Below are 23,445 nucleotides of genomic sequence, written 5' to 3'. Positions count from 1 at the left end.
GCCAGATGGATTAAGCGAATAGAAGAACAAAAGAAACTGTATCCTCCTGGGGATTCAATGTATAACCATGTGGGTATGCGGTGTAGCTATGACATGACAAATGTTTTTAACACAGCCCCAAAGCATGGATGGGATCTGTGAGGGGGGTACAGGTAACTCTGGGAAGTTTTCTGGGGCTAGTCAATCTCATTGTAACCAAAAGAAAAGTGTCTCTGAATGTTTGCCTGTGGCAGATAGCCATGTGTCTGTGAGTGAGGCGTCTGGCTGGGCAGGCAGGCAGGCAGCTGAAGCGCTCTGTGGGACTGGTTTGTGGCCTGTTTGGAAAGGTCTCCAGTCTGGAGGCTGTAAGGAGCCCCGAATTTGAGCAGTTAGCCCTGAGCAGACGCCCTCGGCTGTGCCCAGACCCAGCCGGGTCTGTGTCATTCCTCCTTTCAGCAGTTCCAACCTGCCATATCTCCATTCCAATCGAATTGTGAACATAGCCATTCAGCTGCTGTTGGGCCCCCTCCGTATAATGGGGGTGGGGGAGAGTTCACACCTCTAAGGCTAAGGGTTTCTGCAGACAGGTATCACTGTTCATTAGAACTGGTTCACATCTTGAAGGAACTCGGCAGCCATTAGAACTAGGACTCATTCCCCCCTCCCCCCCCCAACAGAATCCTAGCTATCCCAGATGTTGGGCCGGCTGTAAGTTTGACTCACCTGCTCTAGGCTTGAAAACACTTTCAGGGTTGTTTTGTAATAGGCAGGCAGAGGAGCTTGGCCTCCTCACAAGCTTTTGCTAAACTTCAGTGGCAAATTAAAGGAGAATCTGCTAAACCCTATTAAACCTTCTCGTGGCTTTTAGTTCATGTGGTGGGAAGGTTTTTTAAACCAGTGGAAAAGGGTTATTTAAATCTCTGCTTCATTGACTATGTTGGGTAAACTAGTTTACATGGCTCCATCGACGGAGACATGTAGTCTAGACACACCCTTAAAGAGCAGAGCTGCAGCAGGAGTCGCTCCCGTGGATGGCGCAAGCTGGGTCAGACCAGTTGGCTCCCCCAGCACCAGCTCCTGCTTCTCTCTCTTTCCCCTCCCCCCCCTGCCCTCCCCAGCTGCCTCTGATACTGATGCAGTGGGGGAGGGGAGAGATGAAAGTGACTAATCGGGTACTCACTCCACTACCTGAGAAACTTATGCTTATTGGGTAATCGACTACTCACTTCCATCCCCAGTTTACCTCAATAAAGAGGCCATAGGAAGGGGTGCAGATTACGGAACCTCATATGCCATATTTTCCTCAATGCCAAAGCATTGATTAGCATTGGGGAAAATATACTGCCCTTGGCAAAAGAAGCTTCTTCATTAAACTCTGGCTTCTTCAAAGAGTAGGTGGAAGCTGTGTGTCTTGGTATCTAGGAGACACTGGGCCTAAGACTTGAGCTTCAGAAACCTGTGCCTGCTGAGACCATGTACATGCTCCGTTGTGACAGTGTTCACAACTAAAGTTGAGCAGTATGGGGTTCAGCAACTTCAGTCCCTGTTCTATAAACTAGGCAAATACAACTTAGATGGGGCTACTCTAAGGTGGGTGTAGAACTGGCTGAATAACTGCACTCAGAGTACGTTAATCGTTCTCAAGCCTGCTGGAAAGGTATAACAAGTGGGGTTTGTCACAGCTTGGTTCGGTGATGTGATGGGAGCCCCCAGGGGTTAAAGCCGACTACTCAGTGAAAACTACTAGATGATGGTGAAACAAATGATTTTTTTATTAAACAGAATGTTTCTTTTATCAAAAATCAAGTGACTTTTAAATGAATTTTAAAACAAGCAATTGCCTAATGCTTTTACAGGAGGGGAAAACTGAACCAAACTGCACTTAACTGATTACAAACTTTGTGATTATACAGGCAGTCCCCGAGTTACGCGGATCTGACTTATGTCGGATCCGCAGTTACGAACGGGGCCGTTCCTCTCCCTGGTCTCCAGCAGACCAGAGAGAGGAAGCAAAGCGGCGGAACACATGGGCAGCGGACAGGGCTGTCCGCTGCCCACGCGCTCCGAGGCTTGGCTCTGCTTTGCCCCCCCCCCCCCCAGTCTGCAGACCAGGGGGACGGGGGGGCGGCAAAGCAGAGCCAAGGCGCGGAGCGCGCGATCAGCTGACAACCCAGACGCGTCTGGTCTGTCAGCTGGCCGGGCGCTCCGCGGCTTGGCTCTGCCTTGCCTCCCCCCCCCCCCCCCCGTCCCCCTGGTCTGCAGACCAGGGGGATGGGGGGGGGGGCAAAGCAGAGCCAAGCCGCGGAGCGCGCGATCAGCTGACAACCCAGACGCGTCTGGGCTGTCAGCTGATCGCGCGCTCCGCGGCTTGGCTCTGCTTTGCCCCCCCCCCCCCCATCCCCCTGGTCTGCAGACCAGGGGGACGGGGGGGCAAAGCAGAGCAAAGCCGCGGAGCACGCGGGCAGCGGACAGCCCAGACGCGTCTGGGCTGTCCGCTGCCCGCGTGTTCCGCCGCTTTGCTCCCCGTCCCCCTGGTCTGCAGACCAGGGGGACGGGGAACAAAGCAGAGCAAAGCCACGGAGCCCGCGGGCAGCAGGACAGCCACGGCGCGTCTGGGCTGTCCCGCTGCCCCCGTGCTCCATGGCTTTGCTCCGGACACCTGTGGTACAGCAGCTGGGGCGCTGCCAGTTGGTCCCGTAGTGCCGCTCTGGGCGCTACTGGACCAACCGGGCAGCACCCCAGCTGTTCTGCCCCAGGCGTCCTGATTCAGCCACTGTTGGTCAGATTCAGCAGCGGCTGAATCAGGACGCCTGGGGCAGAGCAGCTGGGGTGCTGCTGGGTTGGTCCAGTAGCGCCGAGGAGCGGCGGCGCTACTGGACCAATCCAGCAGCACCCCAGCTGCTCTGCCCCAGGCGTCCCCAAGTCAGCCGCTGCTGAAACTGACCAGTGGCTGACTACAGGAAGCCCCTGCCCAGGGCTTCCTGGAATCAGCCGCTGATCAGTTTCAGCAGCAGCTGACTAGGGGATGCCTGGGGTTCTTAAGTTGAATCTGTATGTAAGCGGCTGAATCTGGACGCCAGTTCCGACTTACATACAAATTCAACTTAAGAACAAACCTACAGTCCCTATCTTGTACGTAACCTGGGGACTGCCTGTAATTCGATTATATTAAATCACTATCTCTAATTTGCTTAAGGCAGCGCAGCATGCAAGCAAAAAATACAAAAACAAAGCCAATATAATGATGATAAAAACTCTGTCCACAGCCAGCCTCTCTCTGGTTATTTTAGGGCAGCTGGTGGAGTTAGTCATTAATCTACCTCTACAACTTAACAACTCCTGGGTTTCTATTTCTAACACTTATGCTTGGCCTAAATACAACAAGAGAGTCTTATTTATCTCTTGCAGCTGTGCTCTGTTTTCATCCTCACCTCCTTGTTCTTAGATGCCTACACAACGCAAGATTATACAATTTACACAGTGTGGTTAATAGAACTCAGTTACACTCTGCAGAATTACACAATGAAATTAACACAATTCAACTATTAACTAAACCAATAACTAATATATTTAAGCAATACTTACAAATCCAGCAACGATAAAGCGTAAAGACACACTAGAACTCGGAGCATGCTCAGAACTTGCGCACTGCTACCTTTGACTCGAAGGGTGGGGAGGCAGCCTCAGGGTGATCAGTCCTTCAGCCAGGCAAAAAGACACGTGCCCTCAATAACATGGAACCTCTCTGAACAAAGGGGTCGAGGGTCTTTTATAACAGAACTTGATATCCGGTACCTTATTAGAGTCTGTTCGTTGGCTGGGCCTGATAGGCTGGTAATGAGGTAATGTGCAATATTGCCCTATAGGATTTTTCATGATGCCTGCCTGATAGCCCCGTGTACAGAGCCGAGTGAGGGCATGGTCAGTGTGCATGGCAGTTGCGTCTCATTTCCCTATGCCTACCTTCAAGGACCGGTCAAGAGAGTCTTATCTATCTCTTGCAGCTGTGCTCTGCCTTTTCATGCTCACTTCCCTGTTCTTAGATGCCTACAAGGTTAAATTCCGTTCACAGAAAGCTGCATTGTGTGCTTACAAGTTATGCTTTCTCAGTGTGTGTCAGCAGCCTACATTTTCTGTGAGGGGCCTTTGTGTGGCAGAATGGGCAATGCGCGCATGAGGCTGTGGTCAAAAGGACCTGCTCTGTGACAGGGTTCTGCAGGAGTCTGCTTTGGGACCAGCTCTGTTCAATATCTTCATCAACGATTTCGATATTGGCATTGAAAGTACGCTTATTAAGTTTGCAGATAATACCAAGCTGGGAGAGGTTGTGACTGCTCTGGAGGATAGGGTCATAATTCAGAATGATCTGGACAAATTAGAGAAATGGTCTGAGGTAAACAGGATGAAGTTTAATAAAGACGAATGCAAAGTGCTCCACTTAGGAAGGAACAATCAGTTTCACACATACAGAATGGGAAGCGACTGTCTAGGAAGTAGTACGGCAGAAAGGGATCTAGGGGTTATAGTGGACCAGAAGCTAAATATGAGTCAAGAGTGTGATGCTGTTGCAAAAAAAGCAAACATGATTCTGGGCTGCATTAACAGGTGTGTTGTGAGCAAGAGACGAAAAGTCATTCTGCCGCTCTACTCTGCGCTGGTTAGGCCTCGGACTATTGTGTCCAGTTCTGGGCACCACATTTCAAGAAAGATGTGGAGAAATTGGAGAGGGTCCAACAAGAAGAGCACCAAGAATGATTAAAGGTCTAGAGAACATGACCTATGAAGGAAGGCTAAAAGAATTGGGTTTGTTTAGTTTGGAAAAGAGAAGATTGAGGGGGAACATAATAGCAGTTTTCAGGTATCTAAATGGGTGTCATAAGGAGGAGGGAGAAAACTTGTTCATCTTGGCCTCTGGGGATAGAACAAGAAGCAATGGGCTTAAACTGCAGCAAGGGAGGTTTAGGTTGGACATTAGGAAAAAGTTCCTAACTGTCAGGGTGGTCAAACACTGGAATAAATTGCCCAGGGAGGTTGTGGAACCCCCATCTCTGGGGATATTTAAGAGTAGGTTAGATAAATGTCTATCAGGGATGGTCTAGACAGTATTTGGTCCTGCCATGAGGGCAGGGGACTGGACTTGATGTCCTCAAGGTCCCTTCCAGTCCTAGTATCCTATGATTTGATGAAGTTGAGAGGCATGGGGTCCAATAACTTCAGTCCCTGTTCTATAAAATCATGGATGTGGAGGAGGCAGAGACCCTTTGTCTAAAGAATGTTGCTGATACGAGGTTTGTTTTTCTGGAGCAGAGCTGCTTGTCAGCCTGCTTTTTAAACTTAAATATGCACCTTTGTCAGGTCCTACTGCAATGATGGAAATAGTACTCGATCCATTTGCTTCTTTTTTGCCCACAGTTTAACTTTCTGGTGCGGTATTTCTTTCATCAATGACTCTTGAAGTGCCTTCCAAGTTTTGACTGTATTAGCAATGGAGCAGCAATTCTCTGAAATTTAAGGCTATGGATATAGGCTTTAGTATACTGAGTATATCCTCTACATCCCTCTGCAATCCAGTGTTAGATATTTTAGAGAGATACTTCAATCTATTTTATCATGGGTTTTTTCAAAGTTTTATGAGAATAGACCAGTTCCTAATAAACGATTTGAAACAATCAACCCCATAAAAATCAAATCTCTGGAGGGAGAATTGGTTTGAATCCTCTTTCTCTCGTCAGTGAAGCAGAAGCAAAATGGTTATGGAAGTATTTTGTGACTTCAACACTTTACTTTATTTCTGGAGTAGGTATACTTAAGTATTTGGCTAAAAGATGCATTAAATGGGCATGCAGCCCATTCTGTTTCTTCTGTTTATTTTTCTAAGTGTGTTTTTTTTAAGTTGCCATATTTATAGCATTGTCTGACACAACTGTGAACATGGCAGTTGAATTTGTGTTCAGTTGATTACAGTTTTCACTGTCACTTTTAATAATATTCTGTTTCTGTAACCCCATCTTCTATCAAGACTTAAACTGGCCCATTTCCCATCAGTATTTCTTGCACACTGTTCATGTTCCTTGTCATACACTGTATGTAGCAGCCTTCCACCAGCATCCGCTCTGCCAGGTGGAGTGGAGTGTGGTCATAAGGACTCAGCCATGTCAATGAGGTATTGGGTAATAATGCGAAAAAGAGACTGGGACATAGATGAAGCTGATCTTTTCCTTGATGGTGTCTGCTCGTCCTCATGATGATGGCGGTTTTACTGGATGATGATTATTTGCTATGTTTTAACTAAAGGGGCCGTCGTGAACTTGATTTCCAATAACATTCTAGTTTTCAGATCTTAAGCATTGAGTTAGCTGTGTCAAAACAGAGTACCACTCCAAATTATCTCTTTCTGTAAGATTCATTTAGACGCAATCCTATTTCAGGTTCATCCTATGTTTCTTGCTGATCTTGGTTCAGTTTTCCACATTTGCTTAGTAATGTCAATTTAGAGGACTGGACTTGATTTGGCGATTCTCTTTTTTCCTGTATGCTTTTATGAGAAGCAATCCCTTTCCAGGTACATCCTGCTCACCTCCGCTACAACTAAACCCTTACTGTGCTTTACATTATATGAGGAAGCTGTGTGCCAAATTTGGTGGTCCCAGCTCTTGCCTTTTAGGAGTTTATGATCAGACAAACTCTCTAAAATATAGATAGGACCGTGAAACACAATTAAAAACCAATTTTGAATAGTCATTCTTCCTACTCTTATTCAGTTACTCACTCATTTAATTTTTTTCAGCAAGGATGTTGATCTGGTCTCAAATTACCAAGAAAGTTAAGACTCACTGCACCTAGAGTGCACAGAATTTTGGTATAAAACACCGTTGGGAAAGCTAAAGTAAAATAGGGAACAGACTTATGGCATCACCATTATGGTCTGTGACCATGATGTTCCAAAATAAGAGGCATATATTATGTAATATAAATTAAGAAAATGACACTCAGTAGCAACTGGCAATTCTAGATTTTGTTTACTGCAGTGTTTGGAGTCCCCGGCTCCGCATGGCATTTCAAATCGGCAGCACAGCATGGAGCCCAGCATTAGCAGGGGACTCTGAGTCTCCCCTCCCCCCCATTGACCCTGGGCTCCATGCTGCGCTGCTGCTTTGAAATGCACAAGAGCCGGCGCTGGGGATTCTTGTACATTTCAAAGCTGGCACCCGCATGCAGCCCGGAGTCAGCGGGTACATTTCAAAGGAGGAATGCGAAAGTGCTTATCGACTACTCGACTAGTCAGTTAACCATTACTTAACATCCTTAGTCTAAAGCCAGGTTACCCAGCCTGTAGCTCTGCAGGTAAATCTCATGGAATATTTGCAGTGCATTAGCAGTCTTAGTCTTGAACTTCCCTGGTGTTCAAGGAGGTATTAAATATTAACAGCAGTAGAACAGAGATCGTCTCAGCTAACTCTTAGGACTCCTTTGTATGAAAGTTATCTGGACCTGCTGATTTTAAAACACTTATCCCTAGTAGTTGATGATAAATATTCTTTTATTAATAAATTGGAAAGCACTATATTACCCTCATGCAATATTTGGACAGGACAAATATTCCATATTGAATGTGATCGGGTAAGAACTGGTCCCTGAACATTTCACCAACTTCTAGTCCAGTGACTAGTTCATTTTTTTTTTCTTCATAATGAGGTTCAAAATAGCTTTCTCATGTTGGGTGCAATACTTTGTTTAAATTTGTGATACACTGCCTGAAACCACCAGTTGCAAAATTGAAGTTTCCCCATAAGTTTTTCTACTACACGTTAGACAGGGCTTGCAGAGCAGTCCATGCTGTTTGCCACTTTGATTCAGTGGTCTGTAACAGATGGCTACCAGAAGGTTCGCCTGGACTTCATTACTTAGCGCGCTGAGCCACATGTATTCAAGATCCCGTGGTTCTGAGTTACCAGTAACTGATCTGAGCCATTAAACAAGGACAAATCTTTAAAGAGTGAATCCTGACAGTCTCCATAAGAGGTTGTGGGGAACACCTAACAAACTTAAGGGTAGATGGTGTATTATGACTTCTCTGATGCTTTTGCCCTAAAGTAAGTGTACTGTGCATTGTGAAGACAGTATGGTCTTTCTCCCTTGGCTTACTGCTTCCTTTGCTAGCAATCCAGCATCTGGGAGCACCCATGTTCAGCAAGGTTGTGTCACTGCAGCTCAAGCTGGTAAGGAAGCAGGCTTTGATTTTGGTTTCGATCATTACATGATTTCCTGGCCTCCACATTGTGCTGGTTGATGTGTTGGCAGTGTTAGTTAGACAAGCAAGCTGATTACTTTAAAAAAAAAAAGAAAGCAAGAAAGAAAGAAAAAGTGCTGCCAGCCTCGGGGGCACTAGCTCGGGTGCCCTCTCACAAGCGTGTTATGTTTGGCTTGTGTCCTGAAGCCAGAATGAGTGGTTGTGTAGGGAGCAGAAGCAGGTATTTTCAGTGCTCTGCCAAAAGCGTAAATTCTGTCAAGTTATTTGCATATTGTGTGCCATGCTTGTACATTAGGAGCCTCAAGAGACGTACACAAGCTAATGACTAATTTTGGTGCATGCATATAACTCACTTTGTGGTCCAGTAAAACTGGTGAAAGCAATAAGCTTGAACTAAATAAATCTGTTCCCTGTGTTGGATTCTGGACTTCTCCCTACAGTGATTTTTAAGAGAGGTTCTAAACCCAAGTGTCCTCTCCTCATCAGGAGCCAACTTTGGTGTGGCTTGGCTGCCTCCCATGAAAACAACTTCAGAACATACATGGATAAGGGGTTTGCTGCCCTGCGCTTACTTGCAGTCTAGGGTAGTAGAAATGTCAATTTTAGGAAATGGAAATCAATTTGGGCAGGGGGCAGGAGGAATAGCAAGGAATTAATGAGCTCACCCAGGTAAAAATTGCAAGCAGTTGTTGCCCTTTCAGCTGGCACTTCCTTGCCCGGAGCTCTTTTTAGTCTTCCCTCCTTTAATGAACAAAATATTTTTTTCTTTCTCCACTATAACTAAAATGCCTTTAAAAGCAATGAATACAGAAAATACCTGCTTTACTTAAGCGGCGAGGAGTCCTGTGGCACCTTAGAGACTAACTGAAGTGTAGGAGCATAAGCTTTCGTGGGCAAAGACCCACTTCGTCAGATGCATGCATGAAAGCTTATGCTCCTACACTTCAGTTAGTCTATATGGTGCCACAGGACTTCTTGCCGCTTTTGCAGATTCAGACTAACACGAATAGTCTGATACTTGACTGCTTTACTCTAGTCATCTGTCTTGTTTGTGGGAGCGTTAATATATGGCTTAATCTCTTGAATACCAAAATGGCTAGGTTTTTATCCCCCAAATGAATCAGTCACTTCGCAGTTGAAACTGCCTTTTTTATAGAGCTGGCAGGGTTGTGCAGGTGGTGTCAGCAAGAAACTTCAGATACGTGCCTGTTAAAATGGTACGTGGGAAGCAGACTTATCTGGGCTTTCACTAAAGATGTAACAGACTAGTCGACTATCCACTAGCATTTGCTTATTGGACAGTATTTTGACTAGTCGATAATCCCTCCCCTTTGCTGCCTGTATAAGATAGAAGCACCGGAGGGCTACTTCAAAGTGGCAGTGCTGCACAGCGGCGCTGCCACTTTGAAACCCCCTATTTAAAGGGGCAGCCACTGCACAACTGATCTGCGGATAAGCTGTGTGGCGGCTGCCCCTTTAAAATGCTGCCTGTGCGCCTTCCAAAGGGGCAGCTGTGGAGCCCAGGATCAGGAGTCCCCAGCTGACTTTGGGTTTTGGGGAAGTGCCGCACGGAGCTCGGGATCAGCTGGGGAGTCCTTAGCTGACCCCAGACTCCTAGCAGCATGCAGCATAGCATGGTGCTCGGGGTCAGTGTGGGACTCCGAGTCTCCTGCTGACCCCGGGCTCCGTGGCTTTGAAATGCAGACGAGTCCCCGCACAGGACTCTTGTGCATTTCAGAGCAGGCACCCGAGTGCAGCCCGGAATCAGCGGGACTTCCTGCTGGCCCCGGCTATATGCAGAGTTCTGCATTCCTCCTTTGAAATGTACAGGAGCCCCAGCAGGGGCCCAGCGGGACTCTTGTACATTTCAAAGGAGGACTGCGGAGGTGCCTGTTGACTAGTGGATGGAAATTCCTTCGACCGGTCAGTTAACTGCCTTTTAACATCCTTAGTACAGACATCTGGAAAGTTGAGAGCCTCTGATTTATATCAGACTCTTGAAGCTGACTGAACTCTGTGCCTCACTTTGTGGAGCCTGACAAGGGACTCTGGTTCTGATTTGTGGAGTTGTTGAGCACTTGCAATGCAAATTAAAGTTAATGGGACCTGGGTCTAAACATACAGAATTTCTGTTCAAGTATTTTAAAATGTCAGGTCCTTTGGTATCAGATTAAAAACTTCAAGTTAGTGAATACTCTTGCCCTTAACCTTTCTCTGCTTCAGCTCCCTGCCTGTACATTGAGTCTACCGCCCACTCATCTCACAGGGTGGTTGTGAAAATTTGATTTAATGCTTGTGAAGCACTCAGTTTCTATAGTAATGGCTTCATTTGCTTTTCCGTGTCCATTTCTGAACTGAAATGTCTACTAGGTGAATTTAAATCTGGGTGGCACTTAAGTATTAGTGTGTTAGAACTGACAGTGCAAGAATTCACATCTTCAGTCTCTTGAATCTAATAAAGACATTTTCTAGGAATATTGTGGGAGTGGTTCTTGTATCAGTTAGTACCAGTACATAACCTGGGGTGAAACGAATAGACTTTGGAATAAATTAGAGCATTATTGTACTGTAAAGACTTTAAAACACAAGTCTCCAGCTCAGAGTAGAAATTATTCAGATGGCTTCCATCCAGACGGAACTAACTTTGTTGCATGGAACACACTTGCTTGTAATGGTCTACTCCAGATTGGACCAGAGAAAGTCAGGGCCCCGCTCCCAAGCTCCTCCCCCAGTTGTCGGCCCTGGCTGGTTCTCCACTGCGGTCCAGCAGTATGTGCTCCTGCTGGACCAGCATCCCAAATAACGAGGGGTGGCCCAAGGCGGGCTGCCGGCAGCTGGCGCCCCAGGCGGAATGCGCGATTGGCGCCCCTGCCTCCACAGCCCTCAATGGCGTGACATCCTCATTGGGCGCCCCCTTTAACTCAGCGCCCTAGGTGACAGCCAAGTCGGCCTGTACGCACGGCCACCCCTGCAAATAAGAGGTTCAGCCAGTAGTGAGTGTTGCATACTATGAATCTATGGAATGAGAGTTATTGTTACGTTACAAAACTGTTTTGCTGCAAGCCAGTTATGTCTGTCATACAATTAAGAGGTTGTCCCCTGTGGATAACTTGTCTTAGTTTGGAAAGGTGTGGTGGAAAATATTCATTGGTAATGTCTTAGAGGATTTTCTTTTCAAATTGAAACACCTTACCAGTGTCTCAAGGAACCCTTTTAATACTTAGCCGGAGTAGCTCTTGGCCATGACTCATCTTAACGAAAAGAAACTGAATACTTTCATCTGTCTGCACTTTTGCTGTCAGCTCGCTTAGCAGTATCCTCTGAAGGTAAATGTCCTTTTATATGCTTCCTCGGCAAGTCAGTGTCTGTGTAGGGCATTCCTGTAATGAAATGGGTTTAAAGTCATGGAGGACAGGTGCATTTCCCCATGTGAAAATGGTTCCACAGTTCACATAAGAAGCAACGTTTAACTTTATTTTCCATCCTTTGAAACAAAATACTTACCATTTATATTTTACAGTGATAATTTTAATCATGTTCCCTCAGAAATAAAGCCAGATCGGTCATGTATTAAAAGAATTTTGTAATGCTTCCACTGTAGTGTTCTCTTATGGCAATGTAGTTCAGCGATCTGGTGAGTAGTTAGTGTTTGAGCCCATAGTCGTTCGATAAAGAAGTAACTCCATTAGCTGGTATGAACAGTAGTCTGTTGTCTAGGCCAGTGTTTCTCAAACTGTGCTCCGCGGAGCCCCAGGGCTCTGCGAGATCTCTCCAGAGGATCTGTGAGGTTGACAAACTGGAAACATCGATCGGTACAACACATGCATTGCCCCAGCGGTCCGCTGACTGTATAAGTACAACGCATACAGTCAGCGGACCGCTGGGGCAATGCAGAAGTACAACGCATACAGTCAGCGGACCGCTGGGGCAATGCAGAAGTACAATGCATACAGTCAGCGGACCGCTGGGGCAATGCATACATTTTTACATATGTAAAGGGCTCCGGAGCCCAAAAAGTTTGAGAACAGCTGGTCTAGGCCAATATTGGTAGTGTTGGGTGTAAAAGGGTAACTGGTGGGGCTGGAGGTGAGAGCTCCACAGGCTGGAGCAGTCCCCACCTGGATTCTGCCTAGTTGGTTAACTGGTTAAATGATTAACTGGGATTTTACATCCTTACTTTCAACAACATGGACATCTGCTGGGGAAATGCCACATCAAGGCACAGATGATCCAGCAAGTTGTTGGGATGTACAGCAGAGAGAGCTTTTTATTTTTGGGGGGAGAAATCTACTAGGGGAGTCTGTTCTAAGATTGATTTTTACAAATAAGGACTGGTTGAGATTTTGAAAGTGGAAATCAGCTTGGGTGAGTGTGATCAGGAATTGGTAGAGTTCATTCCTCTAATGCTAGGTGGGAAAACAGTGCAAACAGAATGGGTTTCAAGAAGGCAGACTTGAGCCAACTCAGGGAGTTGGTGAGTAAAGTTCCCTGGTATCCTGCAGGTGGGGGCTGCTTTGGCTGGGCTGGATCAGCCCCCCTCCAGGCTGGAGCCCCGCACTCACTCATCTCCCTCTGTAATCGATTAATCAGTTAAATAGTATGTTGAACAGGTTACCTGGGAAGCAAGCATAAAGGGACAAGCAGTTTGAGAGTTGACCATTATTTCAATGGGGAATATTATGAGCACAAGAGAAAACCATATTACTGGGTTGGAAAGATAGAAAGTATGGCAAGAGACCACCTCAGTTTATCCAAGAGGTCTTCAGTGATCTGAAATGCAGAAGAGACCTACACACAGTGGACATTGAGTCAAATATCGAAGGATGAATACAAACAACACAAGTATGTCGGGATCAAATTAGAGGCCGAAGAGCAAAATGAAATTAAACTAACGAGACAAAGGGCAGCAAGCAAATGTTCTAGAAATACATTACTACTTCTGGAAGGGGTTGCAAGTGCTTTGGAGAACAACTTAAAATTCAAAATGCTCTGGAGAAATAGTCTGAAGAAACCAGGGTGAAATGCAACAAGGACAAATGCAAAGTACTGCACTTACGCAGCATCTGGTGCACAGATGCAAAATGGAAATGACTGCCGAGGAAGGAGAACTGCAGAAAGGGATTTGGGTATCCTAGTGGATCACATGATAACTGTGAGTCAGCAGTATGATACTGTTGCAAAAGCAAATATTCTGGGCAGGACTAGCAGGAGTGTTGTAAGTAAGCTGGAATGAATTGTATACGCTGATTAAGCTTCAGTTGGGGGATTCTGCCGCTCTACTCTACACTAGATAGGCCTCAGCTGGAGTACTGTGTCCAGTTCTGGGCGCCACATTTCAAGAAAGATGTGGAGAAATTGGAAAGGGTACAGAGAAGAGCGACAAGAATGATTAAAGGTCTAGAGAACATGACCTATGAAGCCAGGCTTCATGAACTGGGCTTGTTTAGTTTGGAAAAAAGAAGATTAAGGGGGGACATGATAGCGGTTTTCAAATATCTAAAAGGGTGTCACAAGGAGGAAGGAGAAAATTTGTTCCTCTTGGTTTCTGAGGACAGGACAAGGAGTAATGGGCTTAAAGTGCAGCAGGGGAGGTTTAGATTGGACATTAGGAAAAAATTCCTAACTGTCAGGGTGGTCAAATATTGGAATAAATTGCCAAGGGAGGTGGTGGAATCTCCCTCTCTGGAGATATTTAAGAACAGGTTAGATAGACATCTGTCAGGGATGGTGTAGACGGAGCTTGGTCCTGCCTTGAGGGCGGGGGGCTGGACTCGATGACCTCTCGAGGTCCCTTCCAGTCCTATTATTCTATGATTCTATGATTGTGTCCAGTTCTTGGTGTCACGTCTCAGGAAAGATGTGCACACATTGGAGAAAGTCCAGAGAAGAGCAACAGAAATGATTAAAGGTCTAGAGAAGATGAAAGGCTGGCGGGTGACGCTTACTAGTTCCTGTTAACGCGTGGGCTGCAGCAGCTTTTCGCCCGCCCTGCTCCAGCCCTGCAAAGCCCACCACGGGCAGGGGCTGCTCTGGCCGGAGCAGATTCACACCCCCTTCCCCTGCGGAGGGTCCCATTCCTGGCCCCAGCCTCCAGGACAGGTCCCTCTTCTCCCCCTGCCACGTGGTAGCTCCAGCCACCAGAGCAGGTCTTTCCCCATCACAGGCCAGGTCCCAGCGCCCCACCCCAGTGGTTCCCTCCCTGTGCCATTTCAGCCAGCCCCGCTCACCGGAGCAGCCCTTCAGTCCTGCTGCGTGGCTCTTCAGAGGGGCTGGGTAGGGAAGGGGCTTTTGTGCATGGCCATGCAGGCGTGCGCCTCAGCAGGAACTGCGCTTCCTTCCAGTTCCAGACATTTGATCATGGTGGCATCCAGTGTGAGCTGTGACTGGAAGGTGAATTGGTGATTTGGAAGGGAGGTAGGACCTTAGTTGTCTATGCTTTGGAAGTATTTGGGAAGCGCTGTTTAAGAATATGGAGAATTGTCATAACCTAGTATCCTAGCCCTTCGGCAACTAACCCATGCATGGGCCTTCACACACGGTAAATTAAAGATCTGGATGCATCTTGGAGCCCTCTTTGCTCCCTGTTTCACATTTGGGACAAGTTAAAGATGTTAAAACAGGCTACCTGGCTGCTGGTAACTTTTTTCTGCCCTTTGAAGTCTCAAACATCAAGCTGAAACGTTTAAATCTGTGTGGAGTGCTGGCAATGGAAATGCTGCCCCTTCTCACGGGGGATGTCTGCACTCTTTCCTATGCTTCTCTGAGAGTTGAGAGAAATCTTCAGGGTGTTGCAGGAAGAAGTTGGGTTTTGTAGGTGGCGTTGTCTTTTAGAACCGGTGCTTCAGAATATATAGGTAGCTGAAATCTGCTTCCGAAAGGCTTTAACTTTTAGGGATGTAAATATCAAACAAAACAGTTAACCAGTTAAATGGTTAAAATTGTGGTGTTTAACTGGTTACCTGCAAGGACTAGTCGACTATCTGATAAGCAAATGCTTATCGGATAGTCAGTAGACTAGTTGATTTCCCTCCCCTTGCTGCCTCTATCAGATGGAAGCAGCAATGGGGATGGAAAGGGGGTATTCAAAGTGACAGTGCGGCACAGCTGATCCCCAGATCAGAGGCGGCGTTTCAAAGAAGCAGCACTGCGCAGAGCCGGGGTCAGCTGGGGACTCCAGCTGATCCCGGGCTCCACGCGACATTTCCACAGAATCCAGGATCAGTGGGGGAGTCCACAGCTGACCTCAGGTTCTGGGGAAATGCCACACAGAACCCCAGATGATCGCGGGTTCCTCTGAAATGCCACGCATTTATTTGTGTAAATGTGTAGCTGCTGAATTTTTCAGTTTTTACATGTGGGGGAGGGAGGAGGGGCAGCTGGAAGCCAGTGCCTGCCCTCCCTCCTGTGCTGCCCCTCTGTGGGAGGCACCAGTGTATGTGGTGGGGGGACAGCTGGTAGCTCCGCAGGAGCTGGCTCCCCACACGTGCTGGTTCTTGCCTCCCCTCCTCCCCCGCATTGCTGCCTCTGTATCAGAAGTAGCAGTACTGGAGCGGGGCAAGCGGCTTTGCAGGAGCTGGTGCTCTTGTCTGTCCACCCCCCCTTGGGGAGGCAAAAGCCAGCTCCCCATGCACACTGGCTCCCCTCACCCACGCACTGCTGCCTCTGATTAATTCTAAGAGTTTACACATCTCAATCTAGAAACCTCTCAACATAATTGTACTGCAGTCTGCAGGCTGGAAGATGGGTGACACAAAAGCAGTGTGAAAGAGAGGTGGCCATCTTTTGTCTAGGTAATAGCTTTTATTGGTAAATGTGTAATTTCTACATTCCTACTCAGAAACAAACCTAAAATGTATTTCTACTCTGGTCTCAGCGTTGTGTCCTGAATACTCTAGTATGGTCTTAAGTTACCATTCATCCAAAGTCTGGATTGGTCTCCTCTCCTAAAGAAAGCACAAGCAACTTCAGTTCTTTTGAAATGGCTAATGCTCGAGATCTGTGTACTTTCACTTCTCCTCTTAGCAAAGACGGTAAAATTGGAGCAGCCAGGTGAAGTTCATTTCAAAGCTGCATTGTTTTGGAATGGTTCAGAGAGATCAGATTCTAAAACTAAAACTGACCCCTTTTGGATGGCTCCCTTGTGAAGTTGATAGGTTTTGATAGGCAGCACTAATTTGTAAAGAACCCACAACAAATGTGCTAGTCGTATAACCAAGTAGATGGCGTGTAATGGAGTGCACATAACATGGACAGCACATCTGCTAGCCTTTTGGGACATCTTGATCATTTTTGGTAGCGTAAAAAGACCTTGTAACAGCAGCACAGAATGTGAACTGCTTCTTCGAGTGGTCCCCGTGAGTAACTTCCTCATTCATTGAAAGCCCGCTACAGAGAGTGCTAAGAGCCTCTCCTTGGGAATTGCAAGTGGAACTTCAGGTTCCTTGCTCTCTTTTACTCCTAATAACCATCTGGAATGTATCTAAAAGTACTACAGGAGATGTCAGTGTCCAGCTCACATTTCTTAATGCAGGTTGTATGAGATGGATGGGTATTAATGGAAATTGGAAGTTTGAGACTGTGGAGTAAAGTCTTGCTTTGTGAATGAAGAAATTCTGGATTTGGTTGCCTTATCCATAGGAGATGATCTAACAATACTGTACAGCCATGCCAGCTTGTGCCAACACTGACCATGATGCTGCGAGTGTCCTCCAATATTTATGCTTACGACCTCTTCCATTAGACCATCCGTGAGAGCGATAAGGAGTGAAGGGTCACTTAATTTGCAGCGACTAATATAATTCAGTGAAATACTTCTGTCTGTTGAACTGCCAGGTTTCTTATCAAGATAAGTTTAATGATTTCCGTAATTATAAACTGAAATGTGAAAAAAAAATGATTTGCATTTTGTATGACCTTTTGGGGCTGCAATTTATTTTAGAAGTTTTCTTTTGAACAAAATCTTGAGTCATTAAAAAAAATCAGCTGTCAAGATCAGTATTAGAGGAATTGGCATACTGGATTAGATTTAGGACTTTCCCCACAAGAGTATGAAGTAAACCGATGTCATGGTTTTGTATTCACTTAATTTCCCTTTTTTATTTCATTTTTTGCTCTGTTATATTTGCGGGGAGAGAGAGGCATGAACCCAAACCTAAACTTATGCAGTTGTATGAGAGCTTCCACATTAAATCTACTGACAATGGAAAACTCCCTAGTGGATTTTGGATTCCTTGGCTCTTCTGCCTTTTACATGCCTGCCTTTTTAAACACACAAGCTGAACCTGCTCTCTCTGGAACTTAGTGGGTGGGTGGCGGCTGGTGTGTGTTTTTTGGGTTTGTTGCAGCATTAAAGCTCTCTGTTACGTTAGTGTTTATGCTAAATAATGTGTCTGTATTGATTTGTTGTGCTTTTTTCTCTTTTGCTTGGTGATTGTTTCTATTTTACCACTTGAAACCTTCAGTGAAACTACATTTCTCTGCCACCCTGTCAATTTTGTCAATCAATTGTAATTCTAAATACTCATGCATTTGCCATCACTTAATTTCTGAGAGTCAGGTTTTAGTTCTTTTTGCTGTATTAACAAACAAAACACGTCTACAAAACCCTTCCCATTCTACTGACAAAGATGGCCGGTGCTGTTTTGGACAGAAGTCTGAGGGGTAGCCATGTTAGTCTGTAACTGAAAACATTTAATAAAACAAAACAACCAATATTTCTGCAAGCATCTTAGGATATGTGTACACTACAGTGTTATTTCGAAATACCTTATTTCAAAATAATGTCTCTACTCACAAAATGTATTTCGAAATAGCCTTTTGCTCTTTCGAAATAGCCCGCCCACACTGAGTGGACACTGAATCGCATTTAAGGCTGGCCAGAACCAGGTCTGGGAGGACATCAGGTCAGGAGCTACTTTGTGTGGCTGCTGCCTGAAGCTATCTGATGCCTGTGCTTAAAGGGTGACCACCCCCCCCCCCCAGACAAACAGTTCTCAGGTTTCCCTGCTTGCTTGCCTACCTCGATGAGGGACAGCAAAGCATTTTGTCTCTGTGTGCTCTAGTTGCCCTCACTCAGGACACCACAGCACTCTGCACCATGGAGCCAGAGCTGCCTCAGGGCACTCTGGTGCTTCTCGTGGATGCGTTGATGCAAGCCTGGCTGCACTGTCTGCAGGCTGCCATCTGGGAGGTCCATCGGGGGGCTGTTAGTATCCAGGAGGCCCTGCAGGAGAGCTTCCACCCTGAGGAGCACTAAGAGCCTCCCTGGTCTGCCCCACTGGGGGCTTGTGTCTCATTCCTCCCTCACGTCCTTCCACTTACCCCTCCCTAACCCCCCTTCCTGATGTCAAATAAAATACATGTATTTTCATGAACAGGGCTCGACAAATAATACAGTCTACTTGCCTGTGGCGAGTAGATTGTAACCCGGAAGAGCCGGGTTTGGGTGATCTGCGCATGTGCAGAGCGCCGGACAGCGTGGCTGGCGAGCGGGGCTTGTTTGTGTGCCTCGTGGCAAGCACCGTGTAATACTAACACAGCTACCCCTCAGACTTCTGTCCAAAACAGCTCAGTATTCAGTGTGTTGGCATACAATGGTTTTATATCGCGGCAATAAGATATTCTCTGTTTAATGACTCCTAACATTCTATTTGCCTTTTTGGCTGCCGCTGCACAATGAATGGATGTTTTTAGAGAACTATCCACAATGACACCAACATCTCTCTAATGGTAGACAAATTAGTCCCCATCAGGTTGTGTGTATAGTTGGGATTATTTTTTCCAATGTGCATTACTTTATACTTATCAACATTCAATTTCATTTGCCTTTTTGTTGCCCAATCACTTAGTTTGGTGAGGTCTTTGTGAAGCTCTTCACAGTCTGCTTTGGTCTTAACTGTCTTGAGCAGTTTGGTATCATCTGCAAATTTTGCCCTCTTCACTATTTACCCCTTACCTAGTTGTGGGTGAGGTCACAGAGCTCAGTACCCAGTTGTGTGGTGGTGTCGTCAGGGACACAGCCAGTAATCCAGCTGTGTGCGGAATGCTGGTGTAAAGAGCTTCTATGGCCATGGAGGCCAGGATGGTGTTTTCAGGAAGATTACTGATGCTCTGTAGTTTCCTCAGGATGTCGGTGGTGTCTCGAAGGTAGCTAGGAGTGCTGGTAGCATAGCGTCTGAGGAGAGAGTCAATGTAACAAACCACTCTCCTGCTGTAAGTGTGCCAGTGCCCGAGATGATGGGTCGTTCAGGGTTTCCAGGTTACTCATTTTACCCAATGTCAGGTTTCCAAAGCCATTCCAGAGATCACTTGGATTGGGTTGTGGCTAGCTGAAAATAGGAAATAGATATGCATGTCCTATAAAATGAGCAACTTCCGTGTAATGTGTGTAAAATGACTTTCTCTGTGTACCTTGGGTTTTGCAATGATATAAATATCAGTGCCACATACTAACTTGTATCAGCAGTTTCAGAAGTTACAGTAAATGGGTATTTCTAATACTAGTCAGTGCCCAGGGACTACACTGAAGAATTGTGTAAGTTAAAGAAGCAGTAGTGTAGACAAGACAATACTTGGTAGGTCAACCTTGTAAGAAGTGTGAAGGCCTTATAATTGTACCTAGTAGTACAAGTAGGTTGCTTTGAATTTAACCAGCAAAGAAATATAAGCTTGCCCTTATTCTGTAGCTTAGATAGCTTAGGTAATATCTTTTGATTTATAACTTCTCATCTGTTTTACTTTAGAAGCTCAGGTTCTGACTAGATTAGGTATTAACCTACACAGCTAGTGAAATGGTGACCTCACAAAACCATAAGTGTAAGTGTGCAGTTGACTAGGATTCCCTTCATTGTTTAACACCTGAATGTCTTGAAAGAAAGCCTTTGTTTAATGCAGCCCTTCTTGGCCATTTCACTTAAGGTAGTATAGCTCCAGCATCCAAGGTCTCCAAGAAGTTCTCCAGCAAAGTCAGAACAATGATATTTCTACTCTAAAAAAGGAACGCTCTGAGAGCCACTGCTGAATCACTTAGAGAAAGGCACCAACCATATCCTCCCAACTCCCAGCAATGTTCCCCAGGAATAAACCGTCTTGAGCAGTGCAGACTTATTAATTGGTCCACCGCCTCATCGATGGAGAGTGCGCGTACTTCAGCCTCAGTAAATATAAGCAGATACCAAACACTTCAGCCCAACTCACTGGTAAAGATAAGCTAGTTCATTGATTATAAAAGAGAGATTTTAAGTGATGACAAGTAGCAGGCAAAAGGTCAGAGTGATGATTACCAGGGCTTGCTGAGCCGCGGCGAGCCCCGCTCGCCAGCCGCGCTGTCTGGCGATCTGCACATGCGCAGATCGCCCGAACCCGGCTCTTCCGGATTGTAATCTACTCTCCACGGGCGAGTCGATGACATAGATTGTCGAGCCCTGATGATTACTAAAATATAATATATTTAAATATGCAGTCTAACCTTTAAATCCTATTCAATTGGCAACATGTAGGGCAGTGGTCCCCAACCATTTGGGGTTGCCGGGCACCAGGGGGCGTGGCCCTTCGCCCACTGGGCTCCCGGGGGGGCGGGGCCCCCCCTTAGCCGCATTCCGGGGCCGGCGCGCTCTCCCCCAAGCGCCGCGCGCCCGGGGCCGGTGCTGGCGCTCTCTCCCCCAAGCGCCACGCGCCCGGGGTCGGCGCTGGCGCTCTCTCCCCCCCCAGCAGGGCAGCTATTAGTCAAGCTGTGCTGGTGGCTCGCTGGCCTTTTTAGAAAAGGCTCCATTGTCCTCTCATCTTCCTCGTCATGTTAATTAACCCTATTCCCTCTGCCTAGAACAATTCTGACAACTCTATCCAAATGTCGTACTGTTCTTTTCCAAGTAGCCCTAAAACTTTTTGTCTTTATTGATTTGTAGGAATAGACTTCAAGATCAAAACAGTTGAATTACAAGGAAAAAAGATCAAGCTTCAGATCTGGTAAGTGACATCCTTGAACTTGTGCTGCCATCATAATTGCAGTATGGCTCCTAAGAGAGTTAGCTCAGCTAAATTGCATATTGGCTTCCAGTCCTTTCAAGACTTATTTGAATATTATTGTTGCTTAAACTCTTTTTAGAGCCGGGGGAGAACATTAAAATCAGTAGAGTTTTACTGTCTAGGTATTTTGCCTATCTTTAGTTTAATTTCATTAATGTATTGTGTATATCTGATACGGTAGTGGAGGTTTTTCAGTAGGCTTATGGAATTTTCTTAAATGGAAAAATGAAGTGATTAAAACTTTGAATTGGTTAACAGTTGCACAGGACTAATAATTCATATACTTTTCTGAAATATTGAGGCAAACTAGACCTTAATATGTTAAAAGCTTGCTGCATTTCATTTACAGGTTATTGGCAACTCTTCTCTGAATGTTTGAAAACTGGGAGTGTTGATAGTCCATGTTTTTGTGGGAAGTATTTAAAAATGATTCTTCAACAATGAGCCATATTAATGTATAGTAGTGTTTCTCCACTTTTTTTATAAAGTACCCCTTTAAAAAAAAAAGTACCCCCAGTACCTACAGTTCTCAGATACACACCATTTTTATAGCATTGCAACACATTTGTTTAAACAACTTAATCGTAGCTGGGCAGGTGATGAAATTTTTGGGTGTAAAAAGTACAAAAAGAATAAAGCGCTGTAAGACTTAAACAAAAAATTGTTTTCTCCACATTTCAGTTGTGTTGACATACTCTCCTCCTCCCCCCCCAAGACTTCTGTATCCCTGAGGGTACTCGTACCACTGGTTGAGAAACACTGGTGTAGTACACTGGGGTGGCTTGTATTCTGTACTTGAGATTTGTGTAGATCAAGTAAAGCCATGACTGGAGACTAAATCAAGGATTTTGTTAATACTTGCAGACTTCTGTCACCAAGCATTTGTAAGGTGTCGGTGTAATTGTGTGACCTCCCATATACTATCTCGTGTAATAAGGCATGTAAACCAGAGATATAAATACAAATAATATAAATTGGCTGCTGAGCTCGTGCTTTAATACGAACGCCTATGTAAAGCAAACGCTCTATTAAACCAAACATTTCCTCAGGAGCCAGTTGCCCCATCCACTCCTCTGACTCTAGTGGGTAGTTCTTTCATCTATAGCAGCTCTCCTAAACATGAGGCTAGAAGGAAGGTGATCTAGATCAGTGATCCCCAACCTTTTGGGGCTGCAGGGCCGCTCACACGCCGGGCACCCAGGGGCGGGGCCACACATGCGCCTGGGGGCGGGGCCATGCACGCGCCTGGGGGCGGGGCCACCCATACGCCGTGTGCCCGGGGCCGGAACAGCCCATGTCCCGTGAGCCTGGGGGCAGGGCCACCACCGCCCATGTGCTGTGTGCCCAGAGCTGGAGCCTGTGCCATGCACCCAGGAGCCGGCAGCGCCCATGCACCGCGCACCCGGTGGCAGGGCCGGCCCCGATCACTCGGCGGGCGCACAGAAATGGCCCGGGGGGTGCCATGGCGCCCGCGGGCACCACGTTGGGGACCACTGATCTAGATTCTGTGTGGGCTCTGACAGTCTTCTCTAGTCACTTTGCTTGGACTCTGCCAAGTGCCTTCCATGCTCTCTCACTTCTAGTTAACCTGCCCACTTCCCCATTCTGCAACCAGCCCTTTAAGCAGACCCTCATCTTGTACTGGTGAGGCTTACTGGTTCCAGTAACCAGGGCTCGACAAGCTATTGAATCTACTAACCCGTGGTGAGTAGATTTCAGCCCGGTGTCCCGTTTACCGGCAGCACTTGCGTGTGCAATGCGGCTCTTGTGCATGTGCAGGACAGGGCTGGTGAGCAGCTTTCGCTGCAGCTCGTCAAGCCCTGCCAGTAACCATTGGGGGCTGCTCCAGCCGTGCAGGGGGCCCAGTGCAGACAGCAGCTGCTCCGGCATCCAGAGCAGCATCTGTCTGCCGCAAGCCCGGATGCCCCATGGGCAGGGGCTGAGAGCCAGTGGCAGCCCCAGCCCCCGCTTAATGCCTGGGTGACAGGAGAGTAGGAGCCCTGCAGACTGGGTGCTGCTCCAGACAGGCTGGAGTGGTTCCCTAGCTTAGTCTGTTAACTGTTTAAAGGTTAGGTCGACCTAATGTTTAACCACTTAACCGGGATTTTACATCCCTGCTCATGCTTGGATTGCAAAGGACTTCCTCAGCAAGTGCATAAAAATGAAAATGATGCCCCTGTAACTAACCCTAG

At 46.5% G+C, this 23,445-nt stretch overlaps 1 protein-coding gene across 1 annotated transcript in view; it reads left to right on the top strand.

Annotated features, from left to right (window-relative positions):
* Positions 1 to 23,445, top strand: part of RAB10 (RAB10, member RAS oncogene family) — a 61,678-nt gene that overhangs the window by 16,888 nt on the left and 21,345 nt on the right. Inside the window, exon 2 of the mRNA XM_089776942.1 lies at positions 21,133 to 21,193. Within this exon, the coding sequence (XP_089633068.1) occupies positions 21,133 to 21,193 (61 nt within the window). The remainder of the gene's footprint in view (positions 1 to 21,132; positions 21,194 to 23,445) is intronic.

This window comes from Pelodiscus sinensis, chromosome 3 (assembly GCF_052426305.1).
Source record: "Pelodiscus sinensis isolate ZL-2025 chromosome 3, ASM5242630v1, whole genome shotgun sequence".
Lineage (NCBI taxonomy): Eukaryota > Metazoa > Chordata > Testudines > Trionychidae > Pelodiscus > Pelodiscus sinensis.
The sequence above is the reverse complement of the archived record's forward strand: the minus strand, read 5'-3'. Positions and strand labels throughout refer to the sequence as shown.